Source organism: Delphinus delphis, chromosome 5 (genome assembly GCF_949987515.2).
Source record: "Delphinus delphis chromosome 5, mDelDel1.2, whole genome shotgun sequence".
Classification (NCBI taxonomy): Eukaryota; Metazoa; Chordata; class Mammalia; order Artiodactyla; family Delphinidae; genus Delphinus; species Delphinus delphis.
This window is the reverse complement of record NC_082687.1, coordinates 74,115,920-74,137,975: the sequence shown is the minus strand read 5'-3', so window position 1 is coordinate 74,137,975 and position 22,056 is coordinate 74,115,920. Positions and strand designations below refer to the sequence as shown.

General features: G+C 41.7%; 1 protein-coding gene across 1 annotated transcript; it reads left to right on the top strand.

The window, feature by feature from the left end:
- Nucleotides 1–9,418: 9,418 nt before the first annotated feature.
- On the top strand, nt 9,419–21,592 carry UCHL1 (ubiquitin C-terminal hydrolase L1). The gene is made up of 9 exons (XM_060011760.1): nt 9,419–9,526; nt 9,646–9,657; nt 10,092–10,220; nt 12,966–13,116; nt 15,350–15,435; nt 15,514–15,561; nt 16,406–16,472; nt 17,361–17,419; nt 21,174–21,592. Exons 1-9 carry the CDS (start codon nt 9,494–9,496, stop codon nt 21,258–21,260), a joined length of 672 nt encoding a protein of 223 aa, XP_059867743.1. The 5' UTR covers nt 9,419–9,493; the 3' UTR covers nt 21,261–21,592.
- Nucleotides 21,593–22,056: the final 464 nt, after the last annotated feature.

The following is a 22,056-nucleotide window of genomic DNA, read 5'->3' as shown; positions in this document are numbered from 1 at the left end:
AATTAAATAATCATAATGATACCCTTATCTCTAATCATGCTTTTGCTTAACAATCCATTATGTGGATATTAATATAGTTACACCAGGTTTCCTTGGTTAATAATTTTGCTGGAAAACTTTTCCCCTTCCTTTTACTTTTGATCTTGCCATATCCTTATGCCGTAGGCATGTCTCTTAAAAATAGCACGTATCTAGATTTAAACAATCTAATTTGATAAAATGTAAGTTTAGTCCATTTACATTTAATATGATTTTTAAATTTGGACTTTTTTCTACTTTTCTCTCTCTTACCTTATTATTTCTATTTGTCCTGGATTTTCTATGCTTTTTTTCCTCTTATCCTGCCTTTTGGGGGGGGAGGGTTGATTGTGTTTCTTCCCTTCTCCTATTTAGCTCTAATTGTTTGGATTTATATGTTTTTTCCTTTTCTTTATCAATTGCCCTTGAGACAACTTAACAAAGCCTAAAGTTAAATAATTCCTTAACCTCTGCCAGAACAATAAAGAACCTGTGAATACATTCACTCTCCTTGCACTTCCTCACATCGTATATATTATTATGCAAAATCGTATTTTAGCATTATTCTATTCATTTGGATTTACATATATGCTTCCACTGAATATTATTATTATTATTATTATTATTTTTGCGTACGCGGGCCTCTCACTGTTGTGGCCTCTCCCGTTGCTGAGCACAGGTTCCGGATGCGCAGGCTCAGCGGCCATGGCTCACGGGCCCAGCCGCTCTGCGGCATGTGGGATCTTCCCAGACCGGGGCACGAACCCGTATCCCCTGCATCAGCAGGCGGACTCTCAACCACTGCGCCACCAGGGAAGCCCCACTGAATATTATTTTAATCCCTTTTCTTAGACCATCCACTGGATCATTTTTTCTTCTTTAATTACATCTTTTAGAAGTTACTTGTTTGTACAACTCTCTAAGTAGTAAACTCAGCTTATGTTTATATGTAAATTTTTTTCACCTTTGTTTTTGAAAGATAGTTTTGCTGAATACGAAATTCAAGGATGACTGTTATTTTCTCTCAACACATTGGAGATATTATTCCATTGTCTCCTGGCTTCCTTGGTTGCTTTTGAGGAGACCGATGTCATTTTCATTTATGCTTTCTTTGTGGCTGATTCTAAAATCTTTCTTTGTTCTTGGTGTTCTGCAGTTTCACTACTTATATCTAAGCATGTATTCCTTTTAGGGATACATTGTGTTTCTTTAATTTGCCCTTTCTGAGATACAGTGTACTGCCCACTCTGCTTAAATGACTGAGGTCCTCTTACTGAGATAGGCATAAGTCTCCGTTCTGGTCAGTTCTCACAAGGGCAGTTTTTAAGGAGTAGTGGGCTGCTGGTGAAAGTTTGGTAGCTGATAAAAAGAAACAAACAGGGTATAAACTCAAAATGGATTAAAGACCTAAATGTAAGACCAGATACTATAAAACTCTTAGATGAAAACACGGGTAGAACACTTTTTGACATAAATCGCAGCAATTATCTTTTTGGATCCACCTCCTAGAGTAATGGAAATAAAAACAAAAACAAACAAATGGGACCTAATGAAACTTAAAAGGTTTTGCACAGCAAAGGAAACCATCCACAAAACGAAAAGACAACCCATAGAATGGGAGAAAATATTTGCTAATGATCTGACTGACAAGGGATTAATCTCCAAAATATACAAACAGCTCATGCAGCTCAATATCAGAAAACAAAGAACCCAATCAAATAATGGGCAGAAGATCTAAACAGACATTTCTCCAAAAAAGACATACAAATGGCCAAAAAGCACGTGAAGAGCTGCTCAATATTACTAATTATTAGAGAAATGCAAATCAAAGCTACAATGAGGTATCACCTCACACCAGTCAGAATAGCCATCATCAAGAAGTCTACAAACAAGAAATGCTGGAGAGGGTGTAGAAAAAAGGGAACCCTCCTACACTGCTGGTGGGAACGTAAATTGGTGCAGCCACCAATGTAAATTGGTGCGTGCTGCAACTAGAGAGCCCGTGCACTACAACTACTGAGCCCATGTGCTCTGAAGCCCGTGTGCCACAACTGGAGAGCCCACGCGCTGCAACTAGAGAAGGCTGCATGCTGCAAGGAAGAGCCTGCGAGCTGCAATGAAAGATCCCATGTGCAGCAACTAAGACCCAACACAGCCAAATAAATAAATAAATAGAATATTAAAAAAAAAACTTATAAATAGAGCTACCATATGATCTAGCAATCCCATACCTGGGCATACGTCTGGAGAAAACCATACTTTGGAAAGATACATACACCCCAATGTTCGTAGCAGCACTATTTACAATAGCTAAGACGTGTAAGCAAACTACACATCCATTGACAGATGAATGGATAAAGAAGATGTGGTACATATATACATTGGAATATTACTCAGCCATAAAAAGAATGAAATAATGCCATTTGCAGCAACATGGATTGACCTAGAGATTATCATCTAAGTAAAGTCAGATAGAGAAAGACAAATATCATATGATACCATTTATATGTGGAGTCTAAAAAAATGATACAAATGAACTAATTTACAAAACAAAAACAGACTCACAGACTTAGAAAACAAACTTATGGTTACCAAAGGGGAAAGGTTGGAGGAGGTATAAATTAGGAGTTTGGTATTAACGTATACACACTACTATATATAAAATAGATAATCAACAAGGACCTACTCTATAGCACAGGGAACTCTACTCAATATTCTGTAATAACCTAAATGGGAAGAGAATCTGAAAAAGAATAGATATATGTGTATGTATAACTGAATCACTTTGCTGTATACTGGAAACTAACACAACATTGTATATCAACTATACTCCAATATAAAAGAAAAAAGAAAAAACCAGGGTATCTGCTTCTGGCATTATGGCTGACCCAGTGCTCTAAGGGGCTCTTCCATGGAAGGTCTACTAATACAGTGCATAGGACACACTGTTTGAAATGCTGTCTGTCTCACAAGAAGCAAAGGAGTTCTCCAGTGACAACCTCCCTTCCTCCTCCTCGCCCTCAACGATCCCCCAAAAGAAAATAGACTTGAGCTGGGATCTAAGAAAGCAGTATAGAGTTGGGACTGGAACAGTGGGCAGCCAAGTTAGAAGGAAGAGGATAATAAATGTCGATAGCAACAGTATACAGATGGCCAAGTACTAGAAGGAATATGCGGAGAAATGAAAAGGTAAATTTCTTAGGGTAGTGAATTTATGTATGGGTTGAGTTTATTTTTTCAATTGCTTCACGTTCTTAGGCCACTGAAGCTAAATGTCTAGGTAAGACCAAGACACTAGACATCTATAAATTGATCTATTTACTCAAAGGATTCTGGAAAAATCCAGTTCTAAGACCTAACCTTGGTTAGGTCTTAGAACTCAGCAGTGTTCTCAGGAAGACATTTCCTGGTATGTTTATAGATTTAAATTTTTTCTACTTATCATATTCCTCATATACTAATCTCCTGGTAAAAGGATATATGTAACAAACAGCTCAGAAGCACACTTCAGAAACCAATTTTAACTGATAAATCTTGTTTATTATATCCTAGTTACATCAAATAGGGCTAATGGCTAAAATCAAGGAATTAGAGATGAAAGTAGACGTAACCCAAATTTTTATATGATTTGGTCTATATATCTTTTATTTTCTGCTGCTTAAGGTCCTTGGGATGCTAGAATTGGGAGAAATTGTAGTGTTCCTGTAACACTCATTTCACTGTTGAGGAAACTGGGATGTAAAGAAGTTAATTAAACTGCCTGTGTTCACATTTTGGATGGCTGATCTGGGTCCACCAAAGCCCTCTGATTTCCAACTTCACAGCTCCACAAGAAATAGTAACTGAGGGACAGTAGGGCAGGATCTCTATTTCACCTGTCCTGAGAACACCTCTCATTATCTGCTACCAGTTGCCAGCTGTGTCATATTTCTCCTATGTCCTCAAGCCCTTTCTCTATACCTTAGAAACATAAGGCATTTATTTTTCACTGTGGACAGTACATGCTGCTAGCCGTCCTGAACACGAGTTGATTGTGAAGAACGTGATAAAAACCAGAACCGGTGTTTCCTTGTGTCTAAGATGTACTTGTTTTTCACGTTTAAACATTTTTGAAAAGAGAGATGCCTTACAACTGATAAATACATTTGATGCACAGGATCTGCCCCCTTCTCCCCACAAAAGGAGCTCTTAAATTGATCATTATCTTAAAATTGACGACGTTTAAAAGCCCAGGAAACATGGTCTATGCCTTATAGCTGTCATCTGCTAACCTCACCCCCAAACCAGGTAAGCGTAGTATAGTGTCTGACACATAGTAGGTGCTCAAAAATATGTGTTGAATAAATACATGACTATATGAAGTAAGGTATAAATCCATGAGGACATGCACTCTCCTCTCTCACATTTATCTTTCTTCCTTCCGACATATTTGTAGATACCCAGTTAATGAACCGCTTTTAGGAAACAGTAAGAAAATTGACTTTACCATGGGAACTAAGTGCGGTAATTTCTCTGCATTATATGTAATTTTTTATTGTGTTATTTTTAACTTTAAAATATCTGGATGTCAGAACCTTGCTTCTGGGGAAACTTTATTGACAGGGGAATTGCCAAGTAATTTTTTTAAATGTTGAGGAAGTACTCTGTCAATAATTTATGTGCTAATTATAAATTCAAACTAGACTCTCAGACCTCAAAGTGAGCCACGCTTATCAGAGTTGGGTGACCTGCTCTGGCCCTAGACACTGGGGAAGTCATTTAAGTTCCTTTTTCTCAGAGGTTGATCTTCATACTTACTATGACTTACTATGACTAAGGCGGTAAGGCTGGCCCTTAGATGGAAGTAGGCAGGACAGCTGAACATGCACAAGTTTTTGAATCAAATAAACTTGGGTTGAAACCCAGACTCAGACACTTAGTAGCTGTGTGACTTTAGCAATTTCAACAGTCTCTCTGAGGCCTCAGTTTACTTACCCGCAAAATCAAGGTAGAAGTATGAATATCAGAGGATTTGTCTGAGGATTCAATGGGGATGACAAATACAATGTCCTTTGTATAACAAAAAAGGCTAGTGCTCTTTCCGTCCTCATCTCCCTCCTTGGGTAACTTCTGATTTCAGGCAGAAATACCCACTTCTCAAAATATTTGGGGAGCACTGCTTCAGTGCTTGAGTCGCCTGTCTTCACAAAGACACTGTATACTCTACCCCTTCAACTAGTAACAGTCTTTTGTCATTAGAGGTTTCCTATCTTTGAGATTTATGAATGACTCCTATTTTTTTTTGCAATATCCTTATAGACCAATAATACTATTTGCTCAGTATATGTTAGACCTGCCCAAAGATTTAACAGCTGTGAAATCACAAACTTGTTTTAATTATACACACGTACAAGAACACACAGCTTTTATGATGTGCATTAAAACAAATAACTATTACATGTTTGTGATTCACCTAAAATCATCTCATGTACTTCTACTGGTATGCCTGCAGTATAGCAATGCAGGAGTCCACAACTACTTTAGGCATTTTAAGTAGAATGGAATTTAATACAGGGAATTAGGTGCTTACAAAACCACTGGGAGTGCTGGAGAAGAAACTTTGTGGGCTGAGCCTTCAGGATTGACTCCCATATACTGTAGGACTGTTCTACCAAGGACGTTTGAATATATCTGTCTTATTAGTTATCAGAATTTAAAAAAGGTTGGTTTCTAAAGGGTCAATCCCAACTCTTATTGCTAAAAAACAAAACAAAACAAAAAAACCACTTATGATAAAAATCCTATTCCTGGTGAATCAGAAATGGCATCTTTATTTATGAAGGACAACTTATCCACTCACTGATTTTGTTTTTCTGCCTCTAACAGGTCTACTCCATATTTACCCTGCATATTTGATTTTTTAAAAAATGGTTTTCCTTCTGATCTTTGTGTATTCACTGTTAATGTTTATAAACAAAATGTCGTGGACTTGTTTTTCACTTGATATTTTCCACATTATTACATACCTTTACAACCACAGAATCAAGAAAAAAGTGACTATAAAGACCAACTGTACTATGATAATTGATGTGCAGAGCTTCATACATATCCCTACTGAATTTTTAACACCTTTGCTAAGATAACATTCACCCATTTAAAGTTTTTTGGTATATTCATAGGGGCGTACAACTATCACCAAAATCTCTATTAAATTTCATCATTTAATTTTTAACTCATTTTTCTGAATCTCATGACTCTGCCATTTAGTTTGCTTATTCTCGCTTGCATGTGCTCTCTCCCTCTCTCTCTCTGCTCCAATAAAACTGCACAAGACAGGACTAGAACCATTGTTGGGTGGCTACAGGTTGAGATTACTTCATTCAGCAACACTTCTTTTTTAAAGGCAGAGTAATTTAATAAGCTATAAAACCACCTCAACTTTAATATCAATTGATGTCAACCCAGGCAGCATGAAGAAAGAAAACAATGAGAAGTGTTCTACCAGTCCATCTAGCTAGTAAGCCCAAAAGAAAAGGAGATAAGTGTTGGCAGACATAACGTCTTCAAAATGCAAGCATTCTATTTTTTCAAAGAATTCACTACTTATGAGTCCTAGAATTTGGCTAATGATTGATATCGAATCTCCTGGTCTACGGTTTCAGTGATACATTCTCCCCTGGCTCTCCCCTCCTTTTTAAAAAAATGATCAGGATACAGGTTGTTCATGTCTAGTCTCTGGTATCTTCTTGTAAGCAGGGAGCTGTTTTATTCATTGCTCTGATGCTTCCTGGCACATAGTAGGCCCTCAATACATATATATTAGTTGAGTGAATGAGTGACTACCTTTAACGAAGATTTCTGAAAGTGTTATCATTACTTCTTTTTTAATTAATTAATCTTTGGCCACGTTGGGTCTTTGTGGCTACTCACGGGCTTTCTCTAGTTGTGGCGAGCGGGGGCTACTCTTTGTTGCAGTACGCAGGCTTCTCATTGTGGTGGCTTCTCTTGTTGCGGAGCATGGGCTCTAGGCATGCAGGCTTCAGTAGTTGTGGCATGTGGGCTCAGTAGTTGTGTCTCATGGGCTCTAGAGTGCAGGCGCAGTAGTTGTGGCGCACGGGCTTAGTTGCTCTGTGGCATGTGGGATCTTCCCAGACCAGGGCTGGAACCTGTGTCCCCTACATTGGCAGGTGGATTCCTAACCACTGTGCCACCAGGGAAGTCCCTCATTACTTCTTTTTAAAAAATTTTACTGAAGTGTAGTTGATCTACAATGTTATGTTAGTTATCATTATTTCTTTTACTATTTATTTTGGCAATAACTGTAAACTGCTAACTTCTACAGGTCCATCAGGCCTTATATTAAATGTCACTTCCTTCAGGAAGTCCTTCCGATTCCCTACGCTAAGCGTTCCCGAACTCTACTCCCTCTCACACCACTCTTATTACTGATAAGAGCTCAATGACAGAAGTTACTTTGTTCACCTTTGTATCCCCATTACAAAGTAGGTGCTTAATCGGTACTTATTGAAAAAATGAAGTAAATTAGGATGTAATTTGTCTCAGTCTTAAAGGCAAGAACTCATTCAACATAGCCAGGTATTCTTGTACTACTATTCACTTGTCAAGACTTTCAAGTCTTCTATTTTTTTTTTTTTCAGAGAGCGATGCTTTGGATTTTTTTTTTAATTAGTTAATTTATTTTTTGGCTGTGTTGGGTCTTTGTTTCCGTGCAAGGGCTTTCTCTAGTTGCGGCACGCCGGGGCCACTCTTCATCGCGGTGCGCCGGCTTCTCCCTATCGCAGCCTCTTTTTGCGGAGCACAGGCTCCAAATGCGCAGGCTCAGTAGCTGTGGCTCACGGGCCTAGTTGCTCCGTGGCATGTGGGATCTTCCCAGACCAGGGCTCGAACCCGTGTCCCCTGCATTAGCAGGCAGATTCTCAACCACTGCGCCACCAGGGAAGCCCAAGTCTTCTATTTTTAAAGAAATAACTTTAGTGAGGCATAATTTACATACCACAAAATTCATCCATTAAGTTCTCCTTACTAATGTCTTTTCCTCTCTCATGTTCTGTGTGAAGGTCATTTTTCTGATGGTAAAAATGGGAAGAAAATAGAAGTGGAATGTAGTGGAATTTTGGATAGAGAATGGGCTCCTTGAGCCCAATTTACTAGGGTTTGCTTCTCAGTTTTACTTTTCAGTTGTGATCTTAAAGCAAATTAACCTCTCTAAGCCACAGATTCTGAGCTGTAAAACTGCACTACGAAGAGTTTCTTCATTGGCTTCTCTAAGGGTTGTGAGATGACATGCAAAAGATCTGATCCACAGTAGAGGTAATAACTCAAAAACAGCAGATCCCCTCCCTTCTCTATGTCATCTTTTAACCTTGGATCCCCTAAACAGTAAGTCTATTCTTTCACCATCATCATTATCTTGTTCTGAGCATAAGTGAAAAAATACCCAACCTTCTTCTTTTCTTAGGATTCAGCAAGCCCCACTTCATTCTGAGGTTTTGTTTTCCTGCACTATTCTTACAGATTTTGTTCCACTTTTTATTCATTCTTAGGCATATGCTATTCGTCTCCATCTTTTGAATATGCTGGTAGAAAAAAACCCAAACCCCACCTGAGATCATTAGAGAACAGTGGTTTTTAAAGTTGCGATTACCTTTCTTCTTCACTGGGAGTATTCTATTGTGAACTTAATGTTTTATTTTTCAAAGCCTCCCATTCCTTGAAAAAAGTGCGTTTCCTTTTACAGTCTCTCATCTTGAAATTATACCTGTCTTTTCCCCTGGATATGTTTCCTAAAGTCTCCGACAGCCTGCCTTCTCTGTGTGTCGTATTACAGCCACATCCCCCAGGTCTCTACCGCTTCCCCAAGACCAACCAATTCTTCCCTGGGAGTCACATTACATCAGCATCACTAATGCAATATGTGCTATATTACAGACTATGTTTTATTCTAGGCAGTCAATTAAAAACGAACCTCGGTGCTGGTTTGCTTTAACATGGAGGATGAATTATCTAAGGTCAAATGCAAACTGCTGCTAGATTTATATTCATATTAAATATATACCTGTTGAATTTGGGCTTTTTCTCAGTGCTTCAGAGACTCTAAGCTTTCAGGTAACTGGGATGGTCTTAAGTGTGGGTTTCCAGAAACTTCACAAAAAATCAGACTCCATCAAAAGGACTGCTCCACACGCTCAAGGAACACCCACCAACAAAACCCATCTCCACAACCACCAGATTATCTCACCAGCAAGTGAGACTGCAAGGTTTGGGGGCTTGGCCGTACCACTCCGCGCTGCGCAAGGGGGGGGTTTGTGCCCATTTGGCTGCGACTGACCGTTTCTCTTCGCTTGGTTTTGCCTCTGCTCCCCCTGCGCAGGCATCCAAAGTGCGTCAGGCCGGTGCTTTATAGCTGCAGCCTGGGCGTCTCCGCTCCCTGTTTTTCCTCTTCTCTGGGTTGTGCTTCTTACTGTTGTTCGCGAAGATGCAGCTGAAGCCGATGGAGATTAACCCGGAGGTGAGCATCAGGTGTACTTTTACTCGGGGAGCGCGGGGCCGAGGGTCAGCCCTCACCAGCTAGCGGTATCAATGACTGCTTTTATCTTTGCATTTTTTTTCTTTGCATTTGCCTTCCAGATGCTGAACAAAGTGAGTGACGTCTCGGGCTGCCTCTGTCTCCCTCCCCCGGGAGCACTGAGGCGGAGGCGCCCACCGGCTCCGGCTGTTTCTCAGGGACCGAGCGGCGCCCTGCGCGCTCCGGAGGCGGCGGGGCTGGGGCGCGGCCGGGGTGCCCTCACTCTGCCCCTGCCTCGGGGGCGGCGGTGACTGTGAAACCGGTCAGAGGTGGGATGGAGGAGGCTACGCCCAGATGCTAGCCCCGGGCGTCGCGGGAGCCACGTGTGGGCCGCGCTTTGTGCTGTGTCATTGCGCTCGGCCTGGGTGGGGGGCGGGGCGGGGCCGGGCTCCTCCCAGGCCCAGGGAGAGGTGCGAGGATGCAGAGGCCGCCCCGCCTCCCCCGCTTCCCGGTAGGTGCCCGCCACTTGCCTGTCTCCGCGCCTGGCCGCCATGTTTTTTCCCCACAGGTGCTGGCCCGGCTAGGGGTTGCGGGCCAGTGGCGCTTCGAGGACGTGCTGGGACTGGAAGAGGAGTCTCTGGGCTCGGTGCCGGCGCCTGCCTGCGCCCTGCTGCTGCTCTTTCCTCTCACGGCCCAGGTAGGGCGTGGGGCCCGGGGTGCGCAGGCGCTGCGCGCGCTGCCCCCTAAACCGGAGTGAGGCGTTGAGGACGGTGCAGGCTCTCCTCCCGTCCTGGCTTGGGCGCCCAGAGCTGGCACACTGCCCCTTCCTTGTGGCGGATGGAGGGAGGAACTCGCACTTTCATGGTACCTACTCACTGGGCTTCTGTTGTAACAGAGTTTATTGCCTGGTCGTTCATCCATCCAGTATTGCCTTGAATTTGGAGGAGAAGCAGTATCTCAGTTCCATCATCCCAATTATCCAGGAAGACAGTTCACCCTACTCATGAGTGCAGTTTGAACCTAGGCTTTTTGGCAGTTTGAGCCAAGGAATGGCTGGCTGGTTTTTCTCCTTTAACGGCTGTGACGTGTCGTTTTATTGTTTGGTTCTCAGACTCCCACCTTGCTGTAAAATGGAGGGGAATGGGCTTGCCTAAGCCACAAGAAAACAATAGGTTCTTTAATTTTCCACCTCTGCTGCCTGGGTCTTCAGTGGGTTCAGGGGTTTCTTCCCAACCCTCCACTCCCTACAACGTACACACTTGGTCTTTAGTTTCTCCAATGTGTTTTTCTAAAGCTTAATCATTTGTGTGTGGTTCCTGTGTGAGAACCTCCTTCTACCTCTCAATCTCTTTCCTCTCTGACCTTGTAGTTAAGTGAATAGGTGGGCATTAGACCAGTCTTGGGAATGCTTTTTCATTTCCCTTTAGTTGGTCTTCCGCCTGCAAGGGTGCAAGTATATATGTACCTCAAAGGCTGAGCATCAGATATAAAAAGGTAGCTGGGGTAATTGTTGTCTTGGATGTGTGGAATCCCACTCATTAGCATGGTTTTGTCTATCTCCTATTGCTGCCACTCGACCCCTGATTGAGGAGTGGTTGAATTTTGCTTTAGTGAAACTTGGGGCATTAGTATATGCGGCATCGTTTCAAACAGTGAGCTAAACTGAAGCACCATCCTAATGCCGGGGGTTCTAGAAGCATCCTCAGCATAAACTAAGCCCTATGGGAAGTTCCAGGCATTCCTCCTAGTAAATGGGCTAAGTATTGTGGGTTAAAAACACTTATTAAAGCTATTAGGATAGTCCCACTGACACGTTTGTTATTGCCAAAGCCTTTATTTAGGTGAAAATGGAGTTCCCAAATAATTGCAAGTCAAATTAGCTTCCCTATTGATCAAATCAAGTGCAATGTTCTCTCATTTGAGCCTCTCCCAGAGGTTTCTTATTAGAGGAACCATGATGACTCGGAGGTTTTTGAGCAGCAGCGCTCAAAGGCGAGGCCTTGGGGAGGCAGTGGTGCAGCGCGTTTATCTTGCAAAAGCCCACTGCTCTCATTTTGCTGCATCAAGCAGATCTTGGTTAGTAGAACATTCTGGGTAGGATGTTTTATGTTTGAAAGAGCTCGATACTTTGTCTTTTCGCTCCAGTTCTATCAGATTTACTGAATGCCTGTTACGTGGCACAAAACACCTATTGGGCTAAATACTGAAGCAAATTCAAAGAAAAGTCGAGGTTTATAGGTTGACTTCCAAACAAGCTAATGTTAATTTAGAAAGCATCTAATTTTGTCTAAGAATATTATGAAATCCTAAATGGACTACTTCTAACACATTTTAAGGGATCATGAAATATTTACAGAAATGTCTGCATGCAAGAGCTCAAACAATCCTAAAGGATGATGCTATCCCATTACAAAAAAATTAAACCTTTCTAGAAAAGTGAAAATCCTTACCAGTCAATGAGTAGCTCAATTCAAGGATCCAGTAGGTAGATACATGATGCTAAAACTTCCTACGAGTTGGAGTTTAAGTTGATCTTGTGGGACAAGAGAGCTTATTCCTCTGATGGTACCACAGACAAGGCTTACTTCAGCAAGGCTGCTAGAACTAGAAATATATGTACTTCTCGGGTTCCGTACGGTTTATACCAGTAGTAAGAAATTAGTGTTTCTATAGCATCAGCACCCTGCTTTTAACTGAGCAGTCATACCTTTAAGGTCTTTAGAACTTGTTAGTGAAAGGGCCAGACAAGCCCACTATATTACTGTACAAAGAGATAATGCTTTGAGGAAACTAGTCTCAAATTGTGTAGTTGTCAAGGACAAACAAGAGTTACATCTTCTTGTAGGATGAGAAAGTTTTGTGAAATCACAGTCCAACACCCCAGACCAGTTGTCTTTCCTTCCTAAAAAAGGATGAGGGAATAGTTAATTTCTTTAAATTGCTCCTTTCTTTAGTTAAGTTTTGTATTGTTTTGTTTTTGAAGAGACATGTATTTGGGCAGAATAGAAGTAGAACTTCAAAGAATAGTGAGGTATAAACTAGCTGGTGTTCTTGGGCATTCAGCTGCCCAGCGCTTGATTGGAATGCCTGTGTGAAAGTCGTTAGTGTTAAAGGAAGAAAATAACGAACTTGTCTGTTTTTCTGACTTCAGCACGCCATCCATTTCAAGCTAAAAGGTTGCAGTGGTGTCTAGACAAAGTCTTGGGCAATGTCCAAGGCCGCTACTGCACTGCAGCATCAGGGTGGAGTGTCAGAACCCCACGGGCTGGCGTGGGCGTGGGTGGCAGACGGGCCATTCTCTGGGCACCAGCCAGCACCTAGATCCAAGGTTCCTGGTCACATTTCCCACTCTGTTTCCATTTAGGTGGTAGAACCCGCTGTGCTGCTGTCTGTTCTTTGCATTTTCATTTTGAGATGTAAAAGTGTTGTTTTGCACTCACAGCATGAGAACTTCAGGAAAAAACAGATTGAAGAGCTGAAGGGACAAGAAGTAAGTCCTAAGGTGTACTTCATGAAGCAGACCATTGGCAACTCCTGTGGAACCATCGGACTCATTCATGCAGTGGCCAATAATCAGGACAAACTGGAGTTCGGTGAGTGGGTTTTGAGGCCAGTCATCCTCTGGTTGACCTTTAATTAACTGTAATGCTTCCTTCCAACACCTCCAAGCCTCTATTTGGCAAAGCCATTGCCTTAGATTTTTTTGAAAATCTACTTATGCAGATAGAATCAGTGAGTGAATTCTCATCCTTCCTCCCTTTTGAGGAAGGGATGCGCATCCAAGAAGTATAATGTGGTTTCCTCCCCCTGGAGAGGCGGGGCGGGTGACAGTGCAGTTTTGTACTTGCCTCTCCGCCTGGGCTCTTCATGTGCAGATCCTCCTGCTGGTCTTGACAATTCTAAAGAATTAGAGATGCTGTTAAGGCATAAAATGCCAACCTTCAGGACCTTTCTTTAATGGTGCTGTGTCTCATAAGCAACAGGAGAACCAAAACAACCTAAAGCAGCAGGACACAGCGCGAAGTCCTGCAGGGAGGCCTCGCCGCAGGCTGGCACCTTGAGAGATCCATCTGTGAACAAAGCTGGGTCAGGAGTTTTTTTTTTGTTTGTTTGTTTTTTTTGTTTGTTTTTTTTTGTTTTTTTTTTTTTTTTGCGGTACACGGGCCTCTCACTGCTGTGGCCTCTCCCGTTGCGGAGCACAGGCTCCGGACGCGCAGGCTCAGCGGCCATGGCTCACGGGCCTAGCCGCTCCGCGGCATGTGGGATCTTCCCGGACCGGGGCACGAACCCGCGTCCCTTGCATCGGCAGGCGGACTCTCAACCACTGTGCCACCAGGGAAGCCCAGGGTCAGGAGTTTTAGCTCGCCTCCAGTGGATGCCATGGAGGATAGAGAAGAGATGAGTCTCAGCCCTTAAGTTGTCAGAAGTGCAAGTAACAGCATTGAAATATGTTAAAATACACGGCATTGTGTATGATTTTGGCCAAGGGTCAGCAAACTTTCTTAAAAGGCCAGAGAGTAAATCTTGTAGGCTTTGAGGGCCACATAATCTCCGCCCTTGTAGTGCAAGAGCAGCCATAGACAAGATGTAGAGCAGTGGATGTGGCTGTGTTCCAATAAAACTTTATTAGGTGGCAGTAGTCGGCCAACTCTTGATTTAGACAATGGATGGGGGTGGCTGAGAATTGAATAAGTTCAACTAACAGTCCATGCTGTTGCTTGTAGCAGGTCAAATACTTTTTTTTTTTAATTTAAACAAGGGAATTGTGGCCAAGATTCTACTCCTGGTATACTTCTGAAATTTAAAAAAAAAAAAGGCTCGTCTGGCCAACAAAGGTCCAGATCTTCTAGAAGTTGCTTTTTTCAAATATTGAGTGAGTCGTTAAAAAGTCGTAGTTTGATCCTTTTTATTTCTTCTGCAGTAAGTGTCATTTCTTTTAGAATACTGTGTTCCTGAGGTCACAGATACTGTAACTCTTCCATAAACATGGTCACGGTCACGGCTTAATCTGAGTCACAGCCCTCCTCATAAATTTGAGAGGATTCCTATAATTTCCAGATTTTCAGTGGTCCCCATTTAACACATTTGTTTAAGTTTAGAGCTGAAAGTTCAGATTGAGGTCTTTTGAAATACAAGTTGCTCTTGCATCCTAGATTCATCCACACTGAGCAATGACAAAATGCTTATGCCAACCATCAGCTAGTTAGCTGTCTCTAGGCCAGACTGTTAGGGTCTTTGTATTTCTATTTAAGATCTGTAGGTTGAAGTCTTTCTGGGTAACCATATTACTAAGATTGCATTTTCTACCCTGAAATAAAAGTCTTGGTTTGAGAACTGTTGATATTGATAGATTAGAATGTTATTGTTACATCATGTATGCAATAAACATTAACTGTGCATTGCTAAGTGCTGTAGATAAGAGCAATAGACAAGACAGTTCCTGCCTTTATGGCACTGAAAGTCTCACAAATACATGTTACCAGTGGATCAGTGCTGTAACAGAGATGGTAGGAGATCTGAGAGGTGAGGGTGAGGTGGAAGGTGGGGAGGGGTCAGGGGACAGGGAGGATGTGAGGAAGAGCTTGGCATGCTGGAGGAACTGAGAGTTCTCTGGCTTGAATGCAGTGAGAGGGGAGTGGTTGGAAAAATAGGCTGGGGAAGAGGCACCTCGCTCATCCACATCCTCAGAGGCCATGGTAAAAAGTCAGGTTTCCAAACGTGACAGACTATTGCAGTGGCTTAAGTCAGCAATAAATTGCAACCATTTGCATTAGACCGGTACTAACATATGCTTTTTTTTCTTTTCTCTCTCTTTTTTTTTTAAAGAGGATGGGTCAGTTCTGAAACAGTTTCTTTCTGAAACAGAGAAGTTGTCCCCTGAAGACAGAGCAAAATGCTTTGAAAAGAATGAGGTAGGAAGAGAACTTCTAGAGCATCGATTTTCAATAACTCTGGAGGTTTTCGTGCTAACTATTCTCTGTTTTCTGCAGGCCATCCAGGCAGCCCATGATGCCGTGGCACAGGAAGGCCAGTGTCGGGTAAATACAAGTTAGAGCCAGGCTGTCCAGGTGTCACCCATGTTTCCCCAGAAATATGTGCAAGAACCTCTTACTGGAACACAGCACATGTTTCCACCCAAGGCTGATGAATGCCAGCAAATTCTACCAGAATAATGCCTTGACCAGACCTGTTCATAGAAATGGCTCTTCAAAATATCTGATTGGCAGTTGACACAGTCTTGAGTAAATTCAGGCTGGTAGTGTTTTATATAGATCCAAATGGGTCTAATTGAGTAGCACCCGTCTTAATAACTGAACATTTCACATACTCTTCTCACAGTCTATTGGAGAGCAAGCTGGACCAACAAGGACGAAAAGTTTCTAGATGACTTAAATGTACCATTAATCTGAACACAGCCTTCAAGTCAACTGTTGATTAGATTGAAGTCAGTGATAGTGTCTGTATAACTGCAGTTGACTCTGTCACATTCTAGTCTTGACCTTGGGTGAAGTACTTATCCTCTCTAAGCCTTAATTTCCTCCTCAGTAAAAAGCAAGTGTTAGAGTTCTGAGAGTTACAGTATATCTACTTTAATGGTCTTAGAATAGTACCTAGTATATAAGAAAGAAATATTCGCTATAATCATTTAATATGTAGGCAGGTTGGTTCAAGCATATTTACTTAGAGAATTTATTTTTAACAAACTAAGTTCTGCTTATAAAATAATCATATTGCAAAATATGTGTATCAAATCAACAGGTTGTAGACCTTAAACTTACACAATGTTATGTCATTTATATCTTTTCTTCCAGCTTTATTTTTAAACGCAGTTTATAATACAATAAAAACTCATTTTCGAAAAAATATCTTGACTCTCTGCAGGTAGATGACAAAGTGAACTTTCATTTTATTCTGTTCAACAACGTGGATGGCCACCTCTATGAACTTGGTACGTCTCACTCCAGTTTTGGAATCTAATATAGATGCATGCCTTCTCTCAGACATAATTCCTCTCACAGGACTGGTGTGTGACTTTATGGCGGCACTTAGTATATCCGTTTATGAAGCCAGAACACTGAGGTATTCTCAAGGGGGCACTTAACCCTTTATCATACCCAGAGCACCTCCCTCAGGAACCTGGCCTGCGGGATGAATGGCTTTAGTTACAAACCAGTAAAGAGAACTGATCAGCCAGTTCAAAGTATACACGTTCAGATTTTCCCTTTCCACCTTCCACTGTAATAGCATCACCAGTATAAGGTCTCCACCGCCATCCTTTCCAGGCAAGGAATACTTTTGGAAGGAGGTAAATGCCTAAACACAACCTGGTTTGTGTAAAAAGAATTCAGACATGTCCATCTCTGTATTAAGAAGAGCCATCTCCTTTTAATGGAGGAAGACTTGCAGCTGTGTCATCTCAAGCCAAGATACTACCTATGGCAAGCAAGGGCAAAGAAAACTTGGGGCCGCTCAGCAGTCATTGAGGGGCAAATGAAATCTCAAGGATCCTTTTTCTTCCCTCCACCTTCCGTGTACCTCATAGACTGCTGACTTGCTTTGTGGTCCTTCCCAAGAGATGGGCACAAGCCCTCCTAGTAGGGTAGCTAGTCTGGCCTGGTGTGGTCTTGTGGTCTTGGTGCTTTAGACTAGAATTGCCTGGGGTGGATATCTAGGAACACTTGAACCTCATTTCCAGCCTGTTGCTTCATAACCAGCCTAACCTTTGTGGGAGTGGCAGTGGTATTTGGAAGAATCTAAAACTTGCCTTTAAGCTGGACAAGCACAGTAGACAGAAAACGTGCAGAGAAAATTGACATGCCTGGCTTTTTCGTTACAGATGGACGGATGCCTTTTCCGGTGAACCATGGCGCCAGTTCAGAGGGCTCACTGCTGCAGGTAGTCTTTGGAATCCATTTCCGCTAGGGCCCATATTTCTTGAGCCAGTTTGTCTATTCTAAAGTGCAAACCGTTTTCGGTACAGGCAGCGTCAGTCATCTGGGATGAGAGCAGTCTTTAGGGCTTAAAGATCATCTCAGTCATTCTGTTTGCTTTGTTTTATAGCAAATAGTCTTAAACAGCATCCTTTAGAGCAGCCCTGCCTGATCTGTATTGCGTGCTGTCTTTAGCCCACAGTTAGATTTAGCCTGAAAGCCATTGTTTATTTCCTTGTGAGGTTAAGGTGACTGTTGTCCTCTTGTCAGATTACATCATAGCCAATGACTCAGACTCATGGAACAGCAACCCAAGCCTTTCCTAATCCCTCTCTGATGGCTGGATTTGGGTCAGTCTTGTAGGTAGCATACTATGGATTCTGGTTAGGCAGTTACCTCTGTGATTGTTTTCTTCCCACACGGTCGGTCCACTGTTCACAGGTCAAAGGAAGCAAATTCAAACGATGCCTGACCAGAACTTTAAGATCCAGGGTCACTGTGTAACCGTCCTGGTAAAAGTGACGGCAGAAATCTCTTAATTCTGAACACGAGTTGGTAGACTAGTCCTCTGCCCTCTAAAAAATGAATCTCTAGAGTTTAGTCAATTTGCTGTTAGAAAGGAAAATGGCTTAATTGTGATAAAATTTAAAATGATGTTGAGGTCTAATTACTTCATTTGCTGTAATAACAGCTAAACTTTTTTGCGTGCTTCTTGTGTGTAGACGGGGGGGGGGGGGGGGGGGTTGGCAAACTTTTTCTGTGAAGAGCCAGGAAATATTTTAGGCTTTGTATAGCATATGGGCTCTGTTGCAGGTATTCATTTCTGCTGTGACAGCCCCAAAGCAGCCCCATAGGCAGTGTCTAAATGAATGTGTATGGCTGTGTTCCATTAAAACTTTATTAACAAAAACAGGCAGCAGGTTGGATTTGGCCCACAGGCTGCAGTTTGCTGACTCCATGCTAGATGCTGTTCTAAGTTAGTTACCTCTTTTATGGACTCCTTTTAATGATGCTCTGAGGTAGTTAGTATTACATTTTACAGATGAGGAAACTGAGGTGCAGAGGTAAGTGATGCCCAAGGTCAATGGCAAACTACAGAATCATGGTTCAAATCTAGACAGTCTGTCTCTAGAGTCTGTGCTCTTAGCCACTGTACAATACTACCTTTATAGTAGACCTGTCTTTGGAACATTGTAGACCTGATGACCTCAAGGTACTAGTGGACCAAATTATGCAGTCCTAGGAGGGACGGTCACTTTCTCTAGCCTTCTGTCACATACACCTGAGATCAGTCAGAGCTAATTCTTGGATATACCAGGGGTAAATGAGAATAGTGATATGGAATGAGAACTAGACCTAGAGAAACAGAATGGGGATTTGCATGAGAGTCAGGATTCACTTATGGGAGAGAATAAGAACAGGGGCAGAATTTCTGGGTATGACCTATTTGGAGGAAAGATTCTGGTCCATGTAATAAAGCTTCCTAGGTACATACCAACTCCTATCGAACACTGTCCTAATACAGGCACACCTCACATTGTGGGCTCAGTTCCAGACCGCTGCAGTAAAGCAGATATCACAATAAAGAGAAGTTTTGAGTTTTTTTGCTTCCTACTGCATATAAAAGTTATGTTTACACTATACTGTAGTCTGTTAAGTGTGCAATAGCATGTATAAAAAACCAATGTACATATCTTAATTTAAAATATTGTTAAAACAATGCTAACCATCATCTGAGTGTTCAGTGAGTCAGTCTTTTTGCAATAGTAACATCAAAGATCACTGATCACAGATCACCATAACAAATATAATGAAAAATTTGGAATATTATGAGAATTACCAAAATGTGACACAGACATGAAGTGAGCCAATGCTGCTGGAAAAGTGATGCTGATAGACTTGCTCCATGCAGGATTGCCACAAACCTTCAATTTGCCAAAAAAAAAAAAAAAAAAATGCAGTATCTGCAAAGCACAATAAAGTGAAGTGAAATAAAATGAGGTATACCTGTACCATAAAATGTGCTCTGCATAGGATACTTAAAACTGTTATGTGAGTAGAATTTATGAGGTGTGGGGAAGGTAAAACTTTTGTTGTTTTTAAAAAAACACCAGAATCACATTTTAAATTAATTGACTAGAAAATGGCATCTTGTTTTTTTACATCTTTATTGGAGTATAATTGCTTTACAATGGTGTGTTAGTTTCTGCTTTATAACAGAGTGAATCAGTTATACATATGTTCCCATATCTCTTCCCTCTTGCGTCTCCCTCCCTCCCACCCTCCTTATCCCACCCCTCCAGGCAGTCACAAAGCACCGAGCTGATCTCTCTGTGGAAAATAACATCTTAATTAGTGGAAATTCTTATCCTAAGTAAGGCTGGTTCTATACGGTTAGAGATGTTTTAGGTTGTCTAAACTATATCCCGAATTAACTTGTTAAATTGGTGAGAAAGGCCATAAACTTAACCCAAGTATCCTAAACTTGAGTGAATTAGGTCACTGCTTATTGTCTATGTAGGAGATGGCTGTTGTCTTTACAGGCACACCCTTAACATTAATCAACAGCATGGGTCCTAAAGGAAAGTGACTTTGGGGAAGGCAGGTCTGGGATATCAATATATTAAAAATTCTGATAGAATAAAATGTAGATGTTACTCTAGATCCTCTTCAGTTTTTCTAAGTGGTTCCAAAGCAGAAACAAAACCAGGGTGGGGTTGATGCTTTTTCAGGACCACAACTCATTATCAGGTTGGTGATTTTTAGGCCTTGGGAGCTGATGTTCTGTGACTGTTCTCTGTCATAGCATATCCACTGTCCTCTTGAAGGTCTCGTATTTAACATTGTTAGTGGGGCTTTCTTTGCACTGGACTTTTTACAAATTGAACAGTGATTGATATTCTGATCCCAAGGCATTTAAACCCCAGAATTTCTCTAGTAACATTGGGGTCAGTTTTCTATTCCCAATCTTTGTAATCTAGGTCTTAGAATTAGTAACACATGTCATTCCCTAAATATGTAGGAATCCATCACTTATCTGTACTTGGAATACCAGGTATTTGAACTTTAAGCCTGTTTTGTAAAATGTTTACTTGAAATAAATCTGTCTTTACTCTGGGAATTTCTGAGTTAGAACTTTTTCCTTATGGAAGAGAAATCAATTTTCTGTCTTTGGATTTGAGGGAAAGAGCACCAAGAGTATAGTTTTCTTGTCAAAACCAGGCACAAGGTGGCAGAAGCACAGAGCATTTGGTAGAAAGAATAAAGGAATCAAAGCTTCTGGAGCTGGATTTGTGATGTGGGTCCTTGTCTTTCCTATCACCTGATTTTTTTTTTTTTTTTTTTTTTTGCGGTACGCGGGCCTCTCACTGTTGTGGCCTCTCCCGTTGCGGAGCATAGGCTCCGGACGCGCAGGCTCAGCAGCCATGGCTCATGGGCCCAGCCGCTCCACGGCATGTAGGATCTTCCCGGACCGGGGCACGAATCCGTGTCCCCTGCATTGGCAGGCAGACTCTCAACCACTGCGCCACCAGGGAAGCCCTCATCACCTGATTTTTTTCCTCTTGCCTTAAGCCCTGGTTTTCAAGTTTATTGGGAGGTTTAAAGTGGGTCAGGGTGAACTTTGGGCATTAACAGACCTTACTAATATTTTCCCCTTGAAGCTTTCATTTTGAGCTGTTGCTGTTTAGACCTTAATTCATGACATTCCTCCTCCTCAGGACGCCGCCAAGGTCTGCAGAGAATTCACTGAGCGTGAGCAAGGGGAGGTCCGCTTCTCCGCCGTGGCCCTCTGCAAGGCAGCCTAATGCCTCGTGGGGGGGCACTTCGCTTTCTCACCCCTTCCCTTCGTCGTGAAAGTATATCCCTACCTATGTGGTCTAAATGCTTCAGTACTTGTAGAGCACAGCTGTTCTCCTTCGGTTCCACAGATACGCACTTACCCTCAACTTCGCCCACGCACTAGCAGAGCTCCATCGAGCAAGTTTGGTGTCGCCCTCTGATGGCAAAGCATTCCCCTCATTGTATGTCTCATACCTCAATATCTAATGCTTTAATGGCTACTTTGGTTTGTGTCTGTTAGCTAAGGCCTTGGATGTGGTTTGTCCTTAAAAGGAATAAAATTTTTCTGCTGATAAGAGATGAGCCTAAACTGGTTTTCATTTTTCCGTCCCCCCAATATATCCCAAATTATCATAGTAATTACATATATATCTTCCATATAAGAACTTACACAGTACAGGTAAGAAAATTACCATAAAAATATTATCGGTTTAGTGTGTTTCTACACTTTTTTCTATACATTTATGTTACTGTGTGTACCTGTAGACTTTAAAAAAATTAAATATATTTTGGAATAATTATTTTTATTGAAATATAGTTGATAATATTAATTTCAGATGTACAACATAGTGATTCGACATTTAAGTACATCATGAAATGATCACCACGATAAGTTATCACCACAAAGTTATCGCAGTATTAGTGACTATATTCCTTATGCTCTAAGAATGATTTTAGTTTTACAGAAAAATTGAGAAGATATTAGAGTTCCCATATACCTTTCATTCGTTTCCCCCGTTACATCTTACATTAGGATGATAC